The sequence below is a fragment of the Octodon degus genome, unplaced genomic scaffold (assembly GCF_000260255.1).
Source record: "Octodon degus isolate 3935 unplaced genomic scaffold, OctDeg1.0 scaffold00092, whole genome shotgun sequence".
Classification (NCBI taxonomy): Eukaryota; Metazoa; Chordata; class Mammalia; order Rodentia; family Octodontidae; genus Octodon; species Octodon degus.
Window position 1 is genome coordinate 9,033,426 of NW_004524668.1, and position 18,275 is coordinate 9,051,700.

Consider the following 18,275-nt stretch of genomic DNA (forward strand, 5'->3'; position numbering starts at 1 on the left):
CACAGGATTCTCAAACCAGCTGTAGGGATGGTCCTCTTTGTCCCCAACTCACAAAGCTTCTAAGGCCTGAAGACTTTAAATGATTTTCCCAGGCCATCCATGGGCACACTTAGGATTCTAACAGGAAGTTCAGGGCATCCACAGACTCTACACCGCACTACTTTTTTAAAATCATTTTTTTGAGAAAGGGTTTCACTATGTAGTTCACGTTGGCCTTCAACTCACTGGGCAGCCCAGCCTGGCCTCAAACTCTTGGTGATCTTCCTGTCTCAGTCTCCCCAGGGCTGGAATCGCAAACTTGTGCCACCATGCCCAGCAACACCACACACTCTTCTTCCCTTGCAGCACAGCACCCCATCTCCAAGTTCCCAGGCTGTTCTCACCCCTGAGCGGCACAGGCCAGTCTGGTACCTTGTATTCAGCACCCCAGGGCTCGTGTCAGAGCAGCTATGGACCTTCAGGACTCCTGTCCACGTCCCCCTGGCCTGCTCTGACCCTGCCCCACTCCTCCGGGAAGTCGATCAGCCTGCTTTCTCGGAAGGCATCCAGCCAGATGCTCCCAGCTGGTCAACAGCCCCAAAACCCCTCCCAAGAGGCGGTGACAGCAGGGACCTCAAGCCCCAGGGGACACACTGAGCTGGGGATTTTCAAGGGGTCAAATCTCATGGGGAGTAGGGACTGCGCTTCCTTCGGTCCCACAGCCATTCCCGGCGGGTCATTCAGCGGGCGTGTGATCAAGTTCCTAAGTTCCCCGCCTGCCGCACCCAGGGGACTTTCCGCCCCCATCTTTACTCCCCTGGAGAAGAGTCAGAGATCCAGTCGGGTGAGCGGAGAAAGTGGGGACAAAGGGAAGGAAAGTCATTTCCTGCCAAGAGGAAGGAAGGAGGCCGGACGAGCCAGCCACCGGCAAGCTCTAGGCAGCAGAAGCCCGGCAGGGGTCCCCAGAAACACCTCTGGAAACTACCTCTCAACTTTTTCCCTTACGGCCCCAGGAAGTTAGGGTTTGGGCCCAGGGTTAGACTTTGCTGGGGGCTGCACCCCAATGCTGCTCCCACAAGGGACCTCAGAGCCTCAGAGAAGGGTCCCTCCTCTCCCCACCTCAGGGACAGGAAGAGGCACAGAGCTGGGCTCCAGCTGTGCCCCACCTCTTTCCTGATGGGTGACCCCGGCCCAGGTCATCCAACCTCTCTGGGCCTGGTCTGTTCATAAATTGAGAATAAGAGTCCGCGCAGAGGGTGGCCGAAAAGACAGGAGAGAGGGCGCTCCAGAGCTCGGTACAGACGGGTGCAGAGAGGGGTCGGGCGGTTACTCAGCCCCTGAGGGCGAGGAGGAGCCCCCTCCCCCACAAGAAGCCGAAATCCGGACGCTGCCCAGCCTCGGTCGCAGGTCTCCAGATCTAGGCTGGAGGGGGCGACGCCAAGACCGCCGCAAGCACCCACTCCGGATGGCCCAACCCCACGTCCTCCGGCAGACCGCGCACCTGGAGCCCCTCCTCCCCTCGCGACCCCTGAGCTCCGGAAGCCCGGCGCCCCACCGCGGACAGCGAGCAGGGCGCCGGCCGGGTCACCGCGGGGACGCTAATTCGATCCATGTGCGGGACGCGATCCTCTTTGTGCAGGAGCTTCCGCCCCGCGCACCCCGACCCTCTGGGCAGGAACCCGGCCCCGCCGCCCGGCTGAGCCCGGACCCTGGGCACTAGGCGCGAGGACAGAAGGACAGCGCCGCCTCTCGCGTGACCACAGAAGCGCTAGGCTGGGGTCTGCCCGGCACCAGGTGGGCTCCGCCCCGGGGACGCAGCGCCGTCACCTGTGTGTGGCTGAGGCAGGCACGCCCGGCCCGGGATCTCCCGCACCCCCTTACCTGGAGCGCCCCGCAGCCGTCTGTCCGGACCCAGCGCTCCGCGGCCGCGCTCCGCCCGCGCCTCCCGGCCCCCGCCCTCGCAGCCCGCGCCGCTTCCATAAAAGGTGGCGTGGGGGAGGGGCCGGACTCCGAGCGCCCCCACCTGCCCCCCCACCTGCCGGCTGCCGGCTCCCGCCCCCTCCCTTTGTTTCCCGACCACTCCTCCCGCCCCTCCCTGCCTGGGGGTGGCGCCCACCCTACGAGTGGTCGGTCCCTCTCCCACCCTAGGTCACCTAGATCGACGGTTCTACCTTCCCCATCAGGGATTGGGTGCAGTCTGTTGCTTTCACCCAGTCTGGCCTGGGATGCGCCAGGATCTTAAAAGTCTGGCAGATCTGGCTTCTCTGGCCCTGCGCTAAACCTGTGCCCTGGGTCGATCACTCTCACCCCCCAGCCTCGGTGCCTAAATCTCCAGCGTGGCCTGGGGATGGAAGGCACAAGGGCTGGGAGTGGGACCGCTGGGGGGGGGAGGGATGCTCCTGGGGAGGGAGGCTCAGACACCCCAGCGCAGCATTGATTTGCTGTCCTGAGCAAGCAGCACTGTTCCTGGCAGGAACCCCTGCAGGTGGGTGGGGAGGGGAGGGAGGGCAGGCCCAGCTGGCAAGCGAAGGGCTTGGTTTGCCCCTCTCTTCCCTCCCGCACCCCTCCCCCAAGCTGGAGTAGCTGGAACTTTGGTGGGAGGAGAGTAAGGGCGCCTGGCTCTGGGGCCCTGACTAGGGCAGAGATGGGCTGCTGGGTCCCTGGAGGCCTCAGGAACATTGTTGGGAAAAGGAATCTGGGTCTGATTCAGAAGCAAACAGATTGTTCTCATGATTAAAGCCACAGCGGTGCCGGCCAGGGGAGCTCTGGACCCAGTGCCATGGGGGGTGCGGCCAGGAGGGAATCTGGCCCCGCCACACCCTAAGGGCTCACATTCACAGGCATCAGCAGGGGTTGCCTGGCACTCTGCCCCATCTTCCCCTCACCCACTGAGGGTTGCCCTTCCTGTGACTCATGTCATCCCTTTTCCCATCTGTCCCCACAGCCACCCTGCAGTAACAAAGGCAGGAGCCACCGTGGCTGGACCTCCTGTACCACTTACAGACAGCTCATGGAACCCCACCGAGCGGACCCAGGCTGGGGCTCATCAGCCCTGCCCTGAGAGGCCCAAGCGGCCAGGGCCAGAGCTTCATTCAAACAGAGCGGTGGGGGCTCCCAGGACACTGCTCTGCCACCCACAGGTACAGGAGTCAGCGCCATCCTTACAGATGTCCAGTGGGGTGAGCGAGCCCCTGCACCCCAGCCTCCGCAGCAGCCTTAGGAGAAGGTGCCCCATGGCCCCAGCAATAGGGAGGAGGAGGCCGCTGGACACAGGCAAGAAGGGCCTGCCTGGGGCTGTAGGACCCCTTATCAAGAGCTCGGTGATGGTGACGCAGGAGCTTATTTACTTCAGGTCAACAAGGAGCACCCTGTATTCATCGCGCCACCTCGCTGTGCCACCAAAGAGGACTGCAGAGCACCCAAGGGTTGGCTGTGGCCTGGCCCAAGGTCACAGTGACTCATCTAGGATCCAGGCTCCCTGTCTCTACTCTGGGATGGCCGAGGGGAGAGTGGGGGTCCAGGTGCCACCACTCACCAGCTGCCCGCGCCCTGGCCTGCTCGCTCACCTCAAGCCTGCCCCAGATGGAGGGCACCGCCCAGGCCAGGCCTGGTGTCTGTGTCCTTGTCACAGATAGGCAGGTGCCGAGCTTCCTGCAATGGAAACTCAGGAAGTGCCCTGGCCAAGAACACACACCCTTTGTCTGCCTGCTGCTTGGCCCTGCTCCTGCCTCCCTGCCCTGGACTCAGGCTGCTTCTCCACCTTGGAGCCCCAGTGGGAGAGGGGCTCCGTCTCCTGCCAGATCCCAGGCAGCTTGGACTCCAGCCACTGGGTACCATCCACCACATGCAGGCAGTGGTCAGGGAGTCAGTAGGAATCCATGCACCATCTGTCCTCACTGCCACATTGCACAGGGAGGCAGGGGACATGGAGCCCTGAAGCAAAGAGTGTGACAGTCGCCCAAAGGGGGTAGAAAGAGGAAGAGGAAACCAGGGGCTGAGACAGAAGAGGGGTCCTGAGAGGATCCTCTGTGAGGAGATGGCTGGGTCCAGAAGGCAGGGAGGAAAAGAGGCTTTGGGGGCAGACATAGGCTAAATGCCCAGCTCCTAGGTGCTCACTGTGACCTGGACAAGCTGCTTCCCCACTCCAGGCTGTTTGCCACCTGTCCCCTTGGGGACTGGGAGGTGCAGCTTGCCTTTGCAGAAAAGCAGAGAACACCGCTGTGAGCACACAGTGAGCACCACCCCAAGATCAGTGGTGCTGGCCACTCCTGCCTCTCGGTCCCCTGGTTCCAGCACGTCCGGCTCATGTAGCCCACACCTCTCCAGCCACATCCAAGCATGAGACAAACCTTAGCAGAGGGCAGGTGGGAAATATTCCCCTCTCAGGGGTCCCACCTCCTTCCTCTGGGGCTCCCTGAGCCACAGCCCCACCCCAGGGCTGAGCCCAGGCCCCCGTCCATCTGTCTCACCCGGGCAGGGCTGGGCTTCTGGTGTCTGGCTATGCCAACAGTGTCTGAGCCTTAATCTCCTCTTGGTCTGGGGCTGAGCAGGCTCTGGCCAGGGCCACAATTCCCACGCCTGGCATCTTCTCAGTGACTCGGTGCCCTTGAGGCTTGGCAGTTGGGGAACAGTGGGAGGCTGCGCTGGGACAGTCATTCGAGGTCCTGGCTGCCCCCAGTCCTCCAGCTGAATCTGTCCCACTCCCTGACTGATTGAGCCTCATCTCAAGGGAGCCTCCACTCCTGGCCCTGTCTGCATCCTGCCTGGCAGTGTTGTGTCAGCACCCTAGTGCCCGAGGCCCCTCCTTCCCAGGCACCCAGTGGACGGTGCCGTGGACCCGGGCAGCCCTGCTGCCATCCACCTGCCTCGGCACAACATGAACAGACTGAAGTGGTAGAGAAATCCACACTGAGGTCTTCACAAAACTCATATTCAACCTGCACTTGTACGGTGAGGGATGCAGTTTCTGGGAGCTACAGAGTGTTGTAGGCAGGGAGGGAAGGGAGGGAAGCCAGGCAAACCCTGAGAAGTATTTCCAGTAAACACTCCTGGGAAACTGCCCGGGGATGTGTCAGAAGAAAGGATCCAGACCTCTGAGTCTCCAGGAATTAATTGTGCTTCCTTTTTTACCCCAAATAAATATTTCCTAAGAATCCCAGAGGGCCAGGAAGATAGCCTAGCCACACAAACACCTGCTTGGCGTGCGCAAGGTCCTGAGTTTGATCCCTGCTCTCGGGAGGGAAAATATCTGTGGCCCGCAGCCTGGGGGAGCCCTGAGTTCAGGTCCCGGCAGAACTGCATCCAGATTTTGGACCCACAGAGAAAATGGGACTAAATCCCTGGTGTTCAAAGTTGCTACAGGGCTGGCCAAATAGCTTAGCAGATTAAAGCGCCTAAACTGGATGTGGTGGGGCACACGTGTAATTTCAGCACTTGGGAGGCTGAGGCATGACATTCACCTTGAATTCGAGGCCAGCTGGGACTCTGTAGTGAGTTCAAAACCAGCTTGAACTCCATAGTGAGACCCTGTCTGGACAAAAACAAACAAATCCTCAAAAAACTAAACTGCAAATCTAAAAGAACAAAAAACAGCAAAGAGAGGACTCCTCTGGAAGTATCCATCACTTTCTGTCACTTGCTTGTGTAAAAACCGCCACCACCTGCCCCACGGGAACAAAGTCTCATGACCTGGGTCCTGCCTTCCCATGATCCTGCCCTTGGGAGGCTCCTGCGGCCTCCACACTGCTTGTGGGCCGTGTCAGGGGCCCTGCCCGCTGTTCCCGGCCTGGGGCGTGCACCCATCCCCCAGTTCCCTGCTGAAGGCCCCTTTTTCCCCACAAGCTCCCCTCTGTGGACAGCAGCTTCCCAGCTGTCCCGAGGACCCTGTCTCCTAGGATAACCCCCCTCCGCTGGTGCAAAGCACCCGTGGACTTGCTTGGAGTGGGAAGCAAAGACAAAGGGAGCTCAGTGTCTACACCCGGGTGAGGCTTCTGCAGGGCCTTCTCTAGTGTTCCTGCCTGGGACGACTGAGAGCTGCCCAAGGAAAGCCACAGCCTTCAGCTGCACCCCAGCCCTGCTGACCTGTAGACCACAGCCTGGGGGAGCCCTGAGTTCAGGTCCTGGAGGAGCTACATCTAGATTCCAGACCCATGGAGAAAATGGGGCTAAATCCCTGGGGTTTAAAGTCGCTACATTGGAGGGCCAGGGAGATAGCTCAGTAGAATAAGTACCTGCCTGCCAAGCTTAGGGTTCTGAGTTCAATCCCTGGTACTGGAAAAAAAAGTTGCTATATTGGGGGTGGGGGTGCAGCCACAGATAGCAAATCTCTTGCCAGCCTTCTCTGCATCCACTAGCCCCGACCCAGCTTTATTTTTCCGACCAGCAGCTGCCCTCTGTTTGTCCCTGTCCTCAGAGACCAGACTGCCAACCTCACTTGTCTTCGTATCCCCAGGCTCAGCGTGGGGCCAGGATCCCTGCAGACTGGGCAGGGAAGGCAAGAGAGCAAGGACTGCCAGCTCAGGAAGGCCAGAATGGGACTCAGGCAGGGAGGCCAGTCACTTGGTCCCAGCTGTCCCCCGGGTCACCACTGCTCTGAACAGGGCCTGGGGACCCTGATCTCCCGTCTCCCTCTTTTTCAGTCTTGGGACTTGAAACCAGGGCCTGTCTCACGGAGTTACCTCCCCAGCCCTTTTGATTTTCATTTAGTTAAAATTTGGGACAGTCTTGCTCAATTACCCAAGCTGGACTCAAACTTGTATTATTGTTTTTGAGACAGGGTCTCATTGTGCAGTTTAGGCTGGTCTTGAGCTCACTGTGTAGCTCAGGCTGGTCTCGAACTCCCAGTGATCCTCCTGCCTCAGCCTCCCGACTGCTGGGATTATAGTGTGCGCTGTCACACCTGGCTGGCCACACTTCTGTAGAAGGACTCCATGGAATAGCTTGGTGATCTTCAAGCATCATTCAGACCATGCAGTTCCGGCTGTCCTGCACCTCGGGACCCAAAGCCGGCTTTTCTACATTTGGTATTTGCTAAAGGGCTCATGTGAGTGATCTGATTTTTATGCCCTTGCTAGACACAAAATAATTTTCACAAAAACAATTTGATAAGAAAAGAATCTTATTTCAGCCCACATGTCCCAGATTTTGTTTGGAAAATAGTCCTTGTGCCCATAAAAAGTCAAGGTTGCCGAGTCCCTCCTGGGCCTGCCCCCCATGTGCCTTGGGCCATGCCAGGGGCTGAGAGGCCGGGGCCACTTCCAGCAAAAACACGGGAACCTGCTTGGAACCCAGAGTCCAGTCTGGTCTGGTGGGGCTGGCCCTGGGCCTGCTCTGCTGAGCCACTTCCTCCAGACTGGGCCACTTCCTGTCCCGAGGCACGGAGCTCACATCTGGTCAGGACAACTGGGTGCTGTCCTAGGGAACCCCGTGTCCCCTGCAAACACACTCTTGGAGGGTCCCCTATGCTCCCTGTCCCTTGGGTGGCTGTTCCTGAGGTTGGGACAGAGCACAGCCATCCGGCCTTGGGTCCAGCTAGCTCCTAGCACCTGAGCATCAGGTGACCATGGTGGCCTTTTCTGGCAGTAAGGAACCCCTCAGAGCCTGGAAACCACCCCCCAGCAACCTTCACCAGCCCTCACTTTCTCTGGAGGTAGCTGGGGATCACAGGGGGCACAGGGGACAGAGGACGCTGGGCTCTTCACCTGCTCTCCACTAAAAGCATGATTTGGCTTTTCTCTCTAGGCAAGTGGCTGAAAACCATGACTTTACCAGGGCATGCAGATACCCCGTGAGTGACTAAAAGCAGAATGGGGGGCTGGGGAGATGGCTCAGTAGAATAAGCGCTTGCCTGCCAAGTGCAAGGGTCTGAGTTCAATCCCCAGTTCCACCCAAAAAAAAAAAAAAAAAAAAACCAGAACGGACTTGACCTTCAGCTCGTAGTATTTGCTTGCTCCCTTCCCAGAAGCCCTGTATCAGGTCCCTCCAGCGCCGCATGCTTCTCATGTCCAGGTCCAGAAGCTCTGGGGTCCAAGCCAGTTAGTCCTGTGCTTACCTATTATCCCATCAGCTTTTTTTTTTTTTTTTCTCCAAATGCCTTCGGGGCAGGTTTGGCTGGCTTGAGTTGTGGGGATCGAACCACAGCACCCTGAGCCTGACTGCTTTGTTGAAGCAGACACTTGAAGGACTGAGCTAAGGGGCAGGCCCCCTCCATCAACTTTAAGGGAGGAAGGGAGGTTCAACTCCCCAGGGTGCCCAGACATGGCCCTTCTCGCCCTAACTCTGGCTACCTTGGCTTCCAGCAGAGCTTCCAGGAACCTGAGCTGGCCCCATGCAGAGGCGCTCCTGTCAGGGAGACCGACTGTCACTCCAGCCCGAAGGGCATCTCTCTCCAGGACTGGCCTGCTCAGCCAGACTGAGATAAGGATCCACCGCCCAGCCCACCTCAACAAACCCACAAACAGTGGTCCCGGTCCTTCGCGGGGAGGTTGGTCTGAATCTCTCCATCGGAGCTATAGTCCCTTTAGTCTCCTAAGCCAGCTCAGGATTCTCACTGATGTGTCCTGAAATGCTTTTCTGAGATGATAGGTGCTGTTTGTCTGTAATCCCAGCACTCTGGGAGGCTGAGATAGGAGGGTCCCTTCAAGTTCAAGTCCAGGGCTGGTGAGATGGCTCAGTGGTCTAAAGCACCTACTTAGAACAAGCTTAGCAAAGCACAGGGACCACGATTCAATCCCCCAGCACCACGTGCCAGCCAGCCCCGCCCCCTGGTGGGCTGAGATGGCCACACACACACACACACACACACACACATAAATAAACAAATAATTAAAAAAAACCAAAACTTCAAGTCCAGCCTAGGCTAGATAGTGAGTTCAAGGCCAGCCTGGGGTACACAGTGAGTGCAAAGTCAGCCTGAACAATGCACTGAGACCCTGTCTCAGAAAATAAAAGGGACTTGCCTGGCCAAGTTGAGGTCTTCGTCTCCTCCCTAGGGGAGAAGACATCACTCAGACACAACTGCTGGGACACTCACCACTCCTTGTCACTCTCAGACGAATGTGACCCCAACCCCAAAGAGGCCCTCTGTCTCTGCCCTGCTGGGTTGGAGCCCTTGATCCCCACAGGCCAGAGGCCTGGGCCAGGAGAGCTGCCTGTGGGGAGCGTTGGCCCTGGGCACCACAGAGGACTTTGAAGTTTCTACACCTTCAACAGGCACCAGGTCACACGTCCATCCCACACACCCCTCACCTCCCAGCCCACTCTGAACCCCTTTCTGTCTGAAAGGGCTCTGTCCCCAGAGCCCCTGGCCCAGGGCAACCCTCCAGAAGAGCTGTATGGTCTTAGAAAATCCTTACTGCCCAGCGTGGCGATGTATGTCTATAATTCCAGCACTCATGAGACTGAGGCAGGAGGATCTCCTTCAGGGAGGAGCCTGAGCTACATAGATAGTGAATTCGAGGCCAGCCTGAACTGTGAGAACCTGTCTCAAAAAACAAAAAAGGGGTCCAGGGAGATGGCTCAGTAGCATAAGTGCTTGCCTGGCATGCACAAGGACCTGAGTTCAATCCCCAGTTCGGAAAAAAAAAAAAAAAAGTCCTTCCCCGGGGTTTGAGATTGAACCCAGATCTTTTAAGAAAAATTAAAAAAAAAATTTTAAAAAAATTTATTTTTTTTTGGTGGAACCAGGGATTGAACTCAGGTCCTTGTGCTTGCCAGGCAAGCACTTATTCTACTGAGCCATCTCCCCTCACTGTATTTTTTTTTTTTTAGGTTTTATTTATTTTGTGTGTGGCCAGCTCAGCCCACCAGGAGGCGGGGCTGGCTGGCATGTGGTGCTGGGGGATTGAACCACGGTCCCTGTGCTTTGCTTAGCTTAGCTTGTTCTAAGTAGGTGCTTTAGACCACTGAGCCATCTCACCAGCCCTGTCACTGCATTTTTAAGCAGGCACTTAAACACCTGAGCTAATGGTTGGGCCCCCCAAGAAAAATTTAATTTTGAGACACGGTGGTAAGATGCTCAGGCTGGACTCACACTTTTGATCCTCCTTCCTCAGCCTCCCAGAGTGCTGGGACTGCATGTGTGTGCCACCTGCTCTGATTCAAAAGCCTCTTACCCTCTCCATGACTTTGTAATTCTAAACTCTAGTGGAGAAATTCATCTTTATTGTTCATGAGGCAGGAAGGGAGGCCAGCAAAGGGAGAAGCCGCTTCGAGGACTCAGCTGTCCCCCATCCTTCATGGGGGCTGCATCCAACACCCACCTGGAGTTAACTTGGGGGCCTCCAGGTGCCCCAGCTGCCCTTTTCAGATGCCCCAGGGCCTGTCCTGTGGTCCAGGAGGAGCCAGCCCTGCCCCTGCTCTGGGCAGCATGCAGAGGTCAAGGCCTAGAAGGTCAGGCTCTGAGGGCCCGGGATTGTGTCTGGGTTCTCCCTGCGGTGGATCACGATGGTGCTGTCTTCTGGGGTTCAGTGGGGGCCGAACGCAGGGACTTGCTGGGCACAGAAACTGCAGGCTGGGATGGGAAGTCCTGGGGGGTGGGAGTGTAGGAACCACTCATTTCCTGCCCAGCAATCCCCAGGCCCCAAAATATTGGGGACCGTCCTTCCTCTTGGGTCTCCTTGGGTGCAGGTAGGGTGAGGTGTCCCTGTTTCTAGTTATATGGGTGACAGCCTGGGCCTACCTACAGGGTGGGGGAGAACTCGTTCTAGCTGCGCCCCAAGAGAGGTCAATCTAGCTCTTGTTGAACTCAGGCCTTTTAGGCCCCTAGGCCGGTCTGGAGCAGGTCATCAGGGCTGAGGGTCACAAAGGGCGGGGGGGGCCCACCTGGAGCTGGCAGAGGTCGAGCAGGGTGCGGACGCCCGCCAGGCACCAGAGCTCGCCCAGCAAGGAAAAGAGGAGGCCCAGCAAGTCCAGCCAGCGGCCCACAGTCAGCAGCAGCACGAAGAGGCCGCCCATGCGCACCAGCACCGTCTGCACCTGGTTCTGCATGCTGAAGCGCTGCTGCCGCTGCTCCTCTGGGAACATGGGACCCATCACCACCCACTCACTGCTGCACCCCAGGCTCGACTGGGTTCCCCGGCCACCCGTCTGCATCCTCAGCTCCTCTGTGCACACCCAGAGGTGCCAGGGACGCCTGCCTCCCCATGCAAGGGTCCTGGCTGTCACTTGGGCCAGGGATCATCCTGACCCTTCTCATTCCCACATGTCCCTGATTGCTTGTCTAGAAACCTGGTGACTCCTTCCACCAGCTTCTCCTCGGTCCCAGCTGCCTCCTGCCTGCCGGCAGCAGCAGCCTTCTTGAGACCTCCAGGATTTGGTTCTTTTGTTTGTTTTGGTTTTCTGAGAAAGGGTCTCATTATGTGGTTCAGGCTGGCCTTGATTTGCTTTGTAGCCCAGGCTGGCCTCAAATCACAGTGACCCTCCTGCCTCAGTCTCCCGAGTGCTGGGATCACAGGCGTACACCACTACACACAGCTTCAGCTTCAGTTTTGACCCTATGATCCAGTGTCTGCTGACCAGCTAATCATGTCAACTAGATGAGGTCATTCCTCTGTTTATAGCCCTTCAGGGCTTTCTACTACATTCAGAGGAAAAGAGATCTTGCTTCACTGGCTGACTTGGGGATGGCGCGAGCCCACCCCCACCTTCTGTCTCTGACTCCTGTCCCCTTGCCTACACCCCACCTCCCAGACAACCTGGCTTCCTCTGTGCTCACCCACCCCAGGGCCTTTGCACTTTCGTTCTGTCCATCTGGACCACCCTCCTAGACCTCTGCTCCCACCCCTCTCCACTCTGCAACCAGACAGTTCTTCCTAGAGGCCCTCACCCTGCATGTAGATGACCAGCAGTGTGTAGCAGATCGTGAGCGGCGTCCAAAAGCGCACCGCCTCCGAGGTGCTCAGAAAGTCCTGGTTGATGAGGGCCACGGCCGCCAGGTTGCCCACAGCGAAGGCCACGGTCAGGGCACGGCCCAGCAGCATGGGGAGGCGATGAGCGCCTGCCAGCAGGCCCAGGCAGACCCCACAGTAGCGCTGGCTGCTGTGCAGCTCGTAGAGGCAGCAGACGTGGTGGCAGAGGCGGCGGGCACCCGAGCGGAGCAGCGCAGCCAGCGCAAGGCTGAGCAGCAGGCTGAGTGTACGGTGCGGGGCGCCTTCCTGCAGGAAGCTCAGCCCGCAGCTCAGCCCACAGCCCAGTGCATACTGGCTCAGTAGGTAGAGTTGCAGCGTCTCTAGGCCCTGGGTGCCCTGCAGGAAGTGGAAGGGGCGACTGTCTTGTCCCACTGCAGGGCACCGTCCCTCTGTCCATCTTTGAGCTGTAGGAATTTGACTTAGAGCTCAGAGACCCTGCTTCCACCTGACTTCCCTTGCTGGCGGGTGACCAGTGACAAGCTGTGCCCTCCCTCTGAGCCTCAGTTTCCCTGTGTGAAGTGGGAGTCACACAGCATACCCTTGTCCCTTCTGGCTGTGAGCATGGGATGAAATGGCCTCCAAACAGCCAGACAGAGCCTGGCTCAGGGAGGCTCCGCACACAGAGCTGGCGTTGTTTTCCCGGGACTAGGGCTGTTTCGGGTGTGGATGGAGAAGTGAATTTGGCAGTCAATCAGAAACCTTACTCTCAACCTGAGGGCCAAGGGGGACAGGACGACAAACCCAGCTTTCTCATGGTCAGGGGCCAGGGCCAGGGGTGACTCACCTGACCCACTGTCTCACCTTTCGCAGGGACAGCAGCATGGACACAGCGCGTAGGGAGAACTCCAGCACCACCAGGGCAGCCACCCGGGCGTCCACAATGGTCAGGAACAGGGCCAGGCCAACCAGGTGCACGGTCTCCAGCAGGGCCCACTGGGCCCGAAGCCGTTCCGTTTCTGTCCGCCGCTTGGGGTCACTGTCAGTACCGAGGAGCAGGGGCAGCAGCCTCAGCCTCCGCAGAGAGGTGAGGGCCTGGCAAGGGGCTCAGGGCAGGGGCACTCACTTGGCACAGCCCACGAAGAAGTAGACTTTCAGGAGGCTGTTCAGAATGGAGACCCCGAAGGCCCCAGTGAGGCCTGTGTGGACAGAGGGAGGAAGGGAGGAGGCCTAGGCCAGGGGTGTTAGGAGAACAGGGCTGGAGGCTGGCGCCTGGGTGGGTGGGGCCCACCTGTTCCCTGGGAGGGCGGGGTCCAGCAGACTGGGAGCGGGCACTCACCTTGCAGGAGCCCATCGAGGAGGCTGCAGCCCCACTCCAAGGAGGGGAGGCCCGGGAGCCAGGAGGGGAGGGGCAGCATCGAGAACATGGCAGCCCCAACCTGGCCCTGCCTCAGGCCAGGTCTTCATGGGACGGACTGATGACATCACCGGGCAAAGGTGTCCATGGAGGGCAGGGGAGGGGCTGGGAGGGGTCAAAGGTCCAGGAGCAGAGAGGAGAGGCCCAGCCTTAACCCTTCCAGGCTGCGGGGAGGCAGGCCTCACCCAAAGGCCCAGAGGACACCAGGGCCAGCTGCTGTCCTGGCTTCCCTCAGGAGCAGGAACCCTCTGCTCCTGCTAGTCTGCCATCTGCTTGTCTTCTCCCAAAGGGCTTGAACCCCACAATGCCTACCAGCAGCCAAGTTCTTCCTGTCCTCTCAGCCAGAAGTGTGGACTCGGTTCGAGCCCAGGTCTGGCAGTGTGAGTCTCTACCCCCAGCCTGAGGTCTCTCCTGGCTGCTCAAGGTAGAGGTCTGTCCTCGCAGGCAGGAGAGGTCAGGCGCTCTCTCTTCCCGCGGTCTGGTCTGGTCTGGTCATCCAGCCTCCCTGGGCCTTGGCTCTGGCCTGGATGTGGGTCCACCTGAGAACCCCTGCCGATGCCTGTAGGTGTGTCCTGTGGTCATCCACCCCGTGTCCGCTAGGTGGCAGGCGGCACCTGGCCTGGTGGCCTAAGCCTGGCACACAGGAACTTCTGCCGCCCTCCTTCCCCAGACTGAAAGAACAGAGTGAGAGCGGAGGTGGGGACGGAGGCTTTACAGAGGAGTCGCTGAAGTAACCAAAATAGAAAATTTTATTGGTTTGGAGTGTGTGGGGGGACACGCTGTGGCAGTGAAGATCACGGGCTGTGACAGGGCTGTCTGCCTTGGTGAGGCGCTGTGTCTACCTTGCGGTACAAAGGTCAGCACAGGTGGGGGTGAGGGGTAGAGTGGGAAGACACCTGCCCGAGGGGGAGAGTGGCTGCCTCTGGAAAAGGGGCACGCTCTTCCCTCTGTTCCTGGCTCCACCCTGCCACTCTCCCCAAGCTCCCTTTCAGAACCCTCAGGAGGCCCTCAGTAAAGGCCCTCTGATGGTGCCTAGTGAATTACATCCCCAAATCCCCCAGCCCGGGCTGTGACTGCTTGTTGAAGGTGGCAAAATAACCTCTTGGTTAAGATGGAGTCTAACATGACTGACTGGTGTCCTTCTAAGAGGAGATTAGGACATAGGCACAGGACACACAGGACAGCCACGGTGGACGCAAGGAGAAGGTGGCCTCTACAAGCCCAGGACAGGAGCCTCAGGAGAAAGCAGTCCTGGGCCGTCTGTAGCTCCCTGCTAGAGGGTGCGGCCAGCAAGTCAAGGTCCTGCATTCTACTCTGAGTGTCAGGAGGGAAGGGAGAGAAAGAAAGAGGAAGGAAGGAAAGAAAGAAGGAAGGAAGAGAAAGGGAGAAGGGGAGGGGAAAGAAGGAGAGAAATGAGCCCTATCAACATCTTAGTTTCCACCTTGCAGCCCGCAGATGGGAGAAATAAATTTCTAGTGCTTAAGTCCTGGACTGTGTAGCACCCTGTTAGAACCAAGACAGCGAGGACACCAGGGTCTCCTCACCCAGGTAGGGGCTGCTACGGGACCCTCCAGCCCCACTGACCTGGTATGGCAGTGCTTTTATCAAAAGCCCAGGTCTGAGCAGGCAGAGCTGAGTTTCAGTCCTGGCTTTGCCACTCCACAGCTGTGTGGCTTTGGCCAGGACCTCGTTTACTGTCCTGGCCTCAGCTTCCCTGGGGTGGAAGGACCTTGCCTGTGGCAAGCTGGAGTAGCAGGGTGGTGCCACTCGTGGCAGTACTGGTGCCGAAGCTACTCCTGAGAACGAGCCAGTGCTGGGGTGTGCCGGCCCAGGACGGAGGGGCATGAGGAGGAGAGGTGCTCAGAGAGGATGCTGGGCCTCAGAGGCTGGAGGACTGAGTGGTCGGCACCTTCCCCAACCTGTGCAGGACCTGGGCCATTGCCCTGGCATGTGTGGGACGGTCAGGTTGGGCTGAGGGACAAGGCCTAGGTGTCTGAGTGCCGGGCCCGGCTGGCAAGCTTTCGCAGCTCGTCCCAGAAGAGCATGCTGAGGATGGTATGCGGGCCCAGACGCAGGTAGGCAGGGCCGAGGCCTTTGTAGAGCGCTGAGGGGCCCTCCTGCTGGCAGGTCTTCACCAGGCAGTCGGCGAGGCCCCCATACAGTTGTCCCTGGGACAGACACAGCGCGGGCATCACTGTGGGGCTGTGAGGCCCCCACTGGCACCGCCAGGCATGTGTATCTGTGTGTCCCAGTGCGTGCTAGTATGTCAGAAATGGTATGTGTCGTCAGCTGGGCCGATTCTAAACAGGTGGCCCTAGAGGGTGTGATGCTAGAAAGGGGACCCCTCGGTGGGGCTCGCTTGGCTCAGGACATGGCACCTGCATCGAAGCACATCTGGGAGGCAGGAAGTGCCCCAGGAAGCCATGGCTCCAGCCTCAGCTCCCCACTAACCACTGGGGGAGCCCCAGGCAAGTCAAAAGATCTGGCTGTGCCTCAGACTCTTCATCAGGAAAAAGAATAAAAACCAGATGCCAGGGCTTCAGGCCCTCCTCACACAAGCCCAGCCCCTGCATCTGGGTGTCACCGCGGGTTCCAGCTGTGCGTGTGAGTGGGTGTACTGGGGCCTCCCACTCCCTGGCCTGCCCCACCCTGTCCCCCACTCACCCTGCCAGCTCCATCCACGGGCTGATTGTACAGCCGTGTGCTGACCACATCGAAGGGGGTCATGACAACAGCAACAGCCACACTGCTGATCATGCCCCCCGCCAGGGCCACCAGCCAGCTTTCCTCCGGGAGCCACTGTGGGGATGGCACAGGCTGCTGACCCTGTGGCTGCCCTCTTCACACCCTTGGGGTGACCTCCCCAACCCCCAGCAAGGGGACTGGAAGGGCTGGGTCAGAGGTGGACTAGGCCCCAGCAGCTATTCCTCCCTGCCCACAACCCTGATTCTTTCACAGCTTTAGGGCTCATTGGTGGCCCCAATTCCCACTGGGCCCAAGGGCCAGGTCACCATTCTGAGGACAGAGCCAGTATGCCAGCTTCCTCAGGGGCTCCGAGTGTTGCCCTTGGACTTCCTGTGTGGGAGGAGGCAGGTGGCCCCTGGCCCCTCACCTGTTGCTCCTGCACCCAGGCCTTGGCAGAGGCGAAGGTGGACAGTTGGGTGGCCGAGCCCACCATGACTCGGGGCACCGCCCCGCCAACGCCCCGCCACAGTCCCAGCAGGCCCTGCCGCCGCCAGATGGTCTCCAAGGCACCAAGGACGCTCTGTGGAGAGAGGGCATGGGTCACTGGTGCCCCTGCCAGCCCGGGCACATGCGGTGGTACAGCCCAGCGCTCTGGGCAGGGGGCTGTTCACCTGGTGCTGGTGCTGGTGCCCCACGGCCATGGCGGTCACCGTCTGGGCCTGCAGCTGCGTCTTGACCTGCGAGATCAGAAAGGTTGGAAAGAGCCTGGGGGACGAGCTGGGTGTGTTGAGGATGTGGTGCCCTGAGCCCTGGGAGGCATGCACAGGGCCTGGGCTGACACTGTGTGGAAGTTCATTAGCCTCCTCTGAACTCAGTTCTGTCACCGCCAGAAGACCAAGTGAGAGAACTGCGCAGCGCCCAGACTAGGACGCAGGAGCCCTGGCTTGGCGGCTGCTTTGGCTCCTGCTTTACATTAGGCGACACAGGAGGAATCACGCCCAAGCCAGGATTTGCTGCCTCTCTTTGCCCTGTGCCCTGGGCCAGGTCCAGTGGGTGGGGACCTCAGAGCATGAGGGTTAGGGCAAGGCCCTAGTGCCAAGGGACAGATTCCATTCTACCCTGCCCGGCCAGCCCCACCCACCCGAGGCCTGAAGCTCCACGGCGCCCAGTCAGAGGGGTGGAGGATGGAGACGACACACTCACCAGGTAAGCAGGGCTCCCCACAAACGCTCCCAGTGCCCCAGCCACGGCGCCTGCAACCACAGTGCCCCCTGGATGCTGGCTGAGGCCAGCTTGGCATGCCAGGCTGTAGCAGTAGAATCGGACACCATTCATGAGCCCTTGGTAGAGGAGGCCGGCGGCCAGCCCCTTCTGCAGGCCCCACAGGCCATCTGCTCGAGCCACAGCAGCCACGGAGGCCACCAAGCCACGGTAGAGTCTAGGGTAGGTACCCCGGGCCTGCAGCTCTCCCTGAAGCTGCAGCCGCGTCTTCACCACCTCCAGAGGGTTGGTGAACACACAGGCCAGGCAGCAGGCGGAGGCACCCAACACCAGGTCCACTGCTGGAGGAACCGGCTCCACAGCCTCCATGCCAGGGCCCGGCTGTGCCTGGATCAGGGGCACAGGCTGGGCCATAAACTGGCGGGAGAGCACGGGAACCCCGGCTCATGCCTAGAAGACCGGTCGCAGCTGAAGGCAGCAGCTGTCCTGTGGCCCCTGCTCTATCTTGAAATCCACCTGCTCTGCTCAGCAGGCCCAGGCCTGGTGCCTGGACCCGCCTCCTCCAGGCCGGACCAATCCCAGCTGCCTCTGGCCCTGGAGCCTGGACCCTGGGATCTGGGGGAAAGGTCACTTGAGACTGGAGGGGTGGGGCAGGGAGAAGGTGGCGCCAGCAGAGGCACCTCCTCCTCCCACCTCCTGGCCTTCCAGTCCTGCTCCAGATGTGGGACAAGCAGGCTGGAAGGCCCCTGGCACAGGGCCCACGGGCGGTTGTGCAGCTGTCCCATCGCTACTCCTCCAAGCTGTGACTACCTCCTAAGCCTCAGTATTCTGGCCTGACGACAGTCAATGGTCTGGCTTTGTGCAAACAGTTCTTCAGGTGCTGGAGGCCTGAAGAACTATGCTTCCGCCCCCCCCCCCCCAAATTCACAGCTGAGGCCAGCACTCTACTCTGAGCTACACACCGTACTGTGAATCTCAGTGCTGTGGGTAAGCACTTCCTCTCCCAGCCTCTGTCCCACTCACTTGTACAATGGTGACACGGTGACCTTGCCACCTGCAGGGGACTCCTTCCAGGGCCCCAGTGGATACCTGAAACTGCAGACAACACCAAACTGTGTGTGTGGTATTAT

General features: G+C 59.4%; 3 protein-coding genes and 1 long non-coding RNA gene across 4 annotated transcripts in view; 1 reads left to right on the forward strand and 3 right to left on the reverse strand.

Moving 5' to 3' along the window:
* Fblim1 (filamin binding LIM protein 1) overlaps nt 1-1,920 on the reverse strand; it is a 21,312-nt gene extending 19,392 nt beyond the window's left edge. Inside the window, exon 1 of the mRNA XM_004637703.2 lies at nt 1,861-1,920. The gene's annotated coding sequence lies outside the window, so the exon portion shown is untranslated. The remainder of the gene's footprint in view (nt 1-1,860) is intronic.
* Nucleotides 1,921-10,021: 8,101 nt separating this feature from the next.
* Tmem82 (transmembrane protein 82) lies at nt 10,022-13,317 on the reverse strand. The gene is made up of 6 exons (XM_004637704.2): nt 13,162-13,317; nt 12,949-13,021; nt 12,687-12,861; nt 11,804-12,221; nt 10,801-10,991; nt 10,022-10,504 (listed from the first exon to the last, which is right to left on the reverse strand). Exons 1-6 carry the CDS (start codon nt 13,247-13,249, stop codon nt 10,418-10,420), a joined length of 1,032 nt encoding a protein of 343 aa, XP_004637761.1. The 5' UTR covers nt 13,250-13,317; the 3' UTR covers nt 10,022-10,417.
* A 683-nt stretch (nt 13,318-14,000) lies between these two features.
* On the reverse strand, nt 14,001-17,564 carry Slc25a34 (solute carrier family 25 member 34). The gene is made up of 5 exons (XM_004637770.3): nt 17,128-17,564; nt 16,596-16,661; nt 16,352-16,504; nt 15,904-16,038; nt 14,001-15,407 (listed from the first exon to the last, which is right to left on the reverse strand). The coding sequence occupies exons 1-5, from the start codon at nt 17,557-17,559 to the stop codon at nt 15,225-15,227; spliced, it is 969 nt and encodes a 322-aa protein (XP_004637827.3). The 5' UTR covers nt 17,560-17,564; the 3' UTR covers nt 14,001-15,224.
* The window catches only part of LOC111818462, a 3,526-nt gene continuing 1,934 nt past the window's right edge, over nt 16,684-18,275 (forward strand). The window contains exon 1 of the long non-coding RNA XR_002822439.1: nt 16,684-17,130. This is a non-coding gene — a long non-coding RNA (uncharacterized LOC111818462). The remainder of the gene's footprint in view (nt 17,131-18,275) is intronic.

What these genes read in the sequence shown, in the direction of transcription:
- Slc25a34 (XM_004637770.3), bottom strand. Translation starts at nt 17,559, where the DNA reads ATGGCCCAGCCTGTGCCCCTGATCCAGGCACAGCCGGGCCCTGGCATG. An exon ending in TGGGGAGCCCTGCTTACCTG is followed by an intron (nt 16,662 to 17,127) that starts GTGAGTGTGTCG and finishes CTGATCTCGCAG; the next exon opens with GTCAAGACGCAGCTGCAGGC. An exon ending in CCTGGGTGCAGGAGCAACAG is followed by an intron (nt 16,039 to 16,351) that starts GTGAGGGGCCAG and finishes CCATCCCCACAG; the next exon opens with TGGCTCCCGGAGGAAAGCTG.
- Tmem82 (XM_004637704.2), bottom strand. Translation starts at nt 13,249, where the DNA reads ATGTTCTCGATGCTGCCCCTCCCCTCCTGGCTCCCGGGCCTCCCCTCC. An exon ending in TTCTTCGTGGGCTGTGCCAA is followed by an intron (nt 12,862 to 12,948) that starts GTGAGTGCCCCT and finishes CGGTACTGACAG; the next exon opens with TGACCCCAAGCGGCGGACAG. An exon ending in TGCTGCTGTCCCTGCGAAAG is followed by an intron (nt 12,222 to 12,686) that starts GTGAGACAGTGG and finishes CACTTCCTGCAG; the next exon opens with GGCACCCAGGGCCTAGAGAC.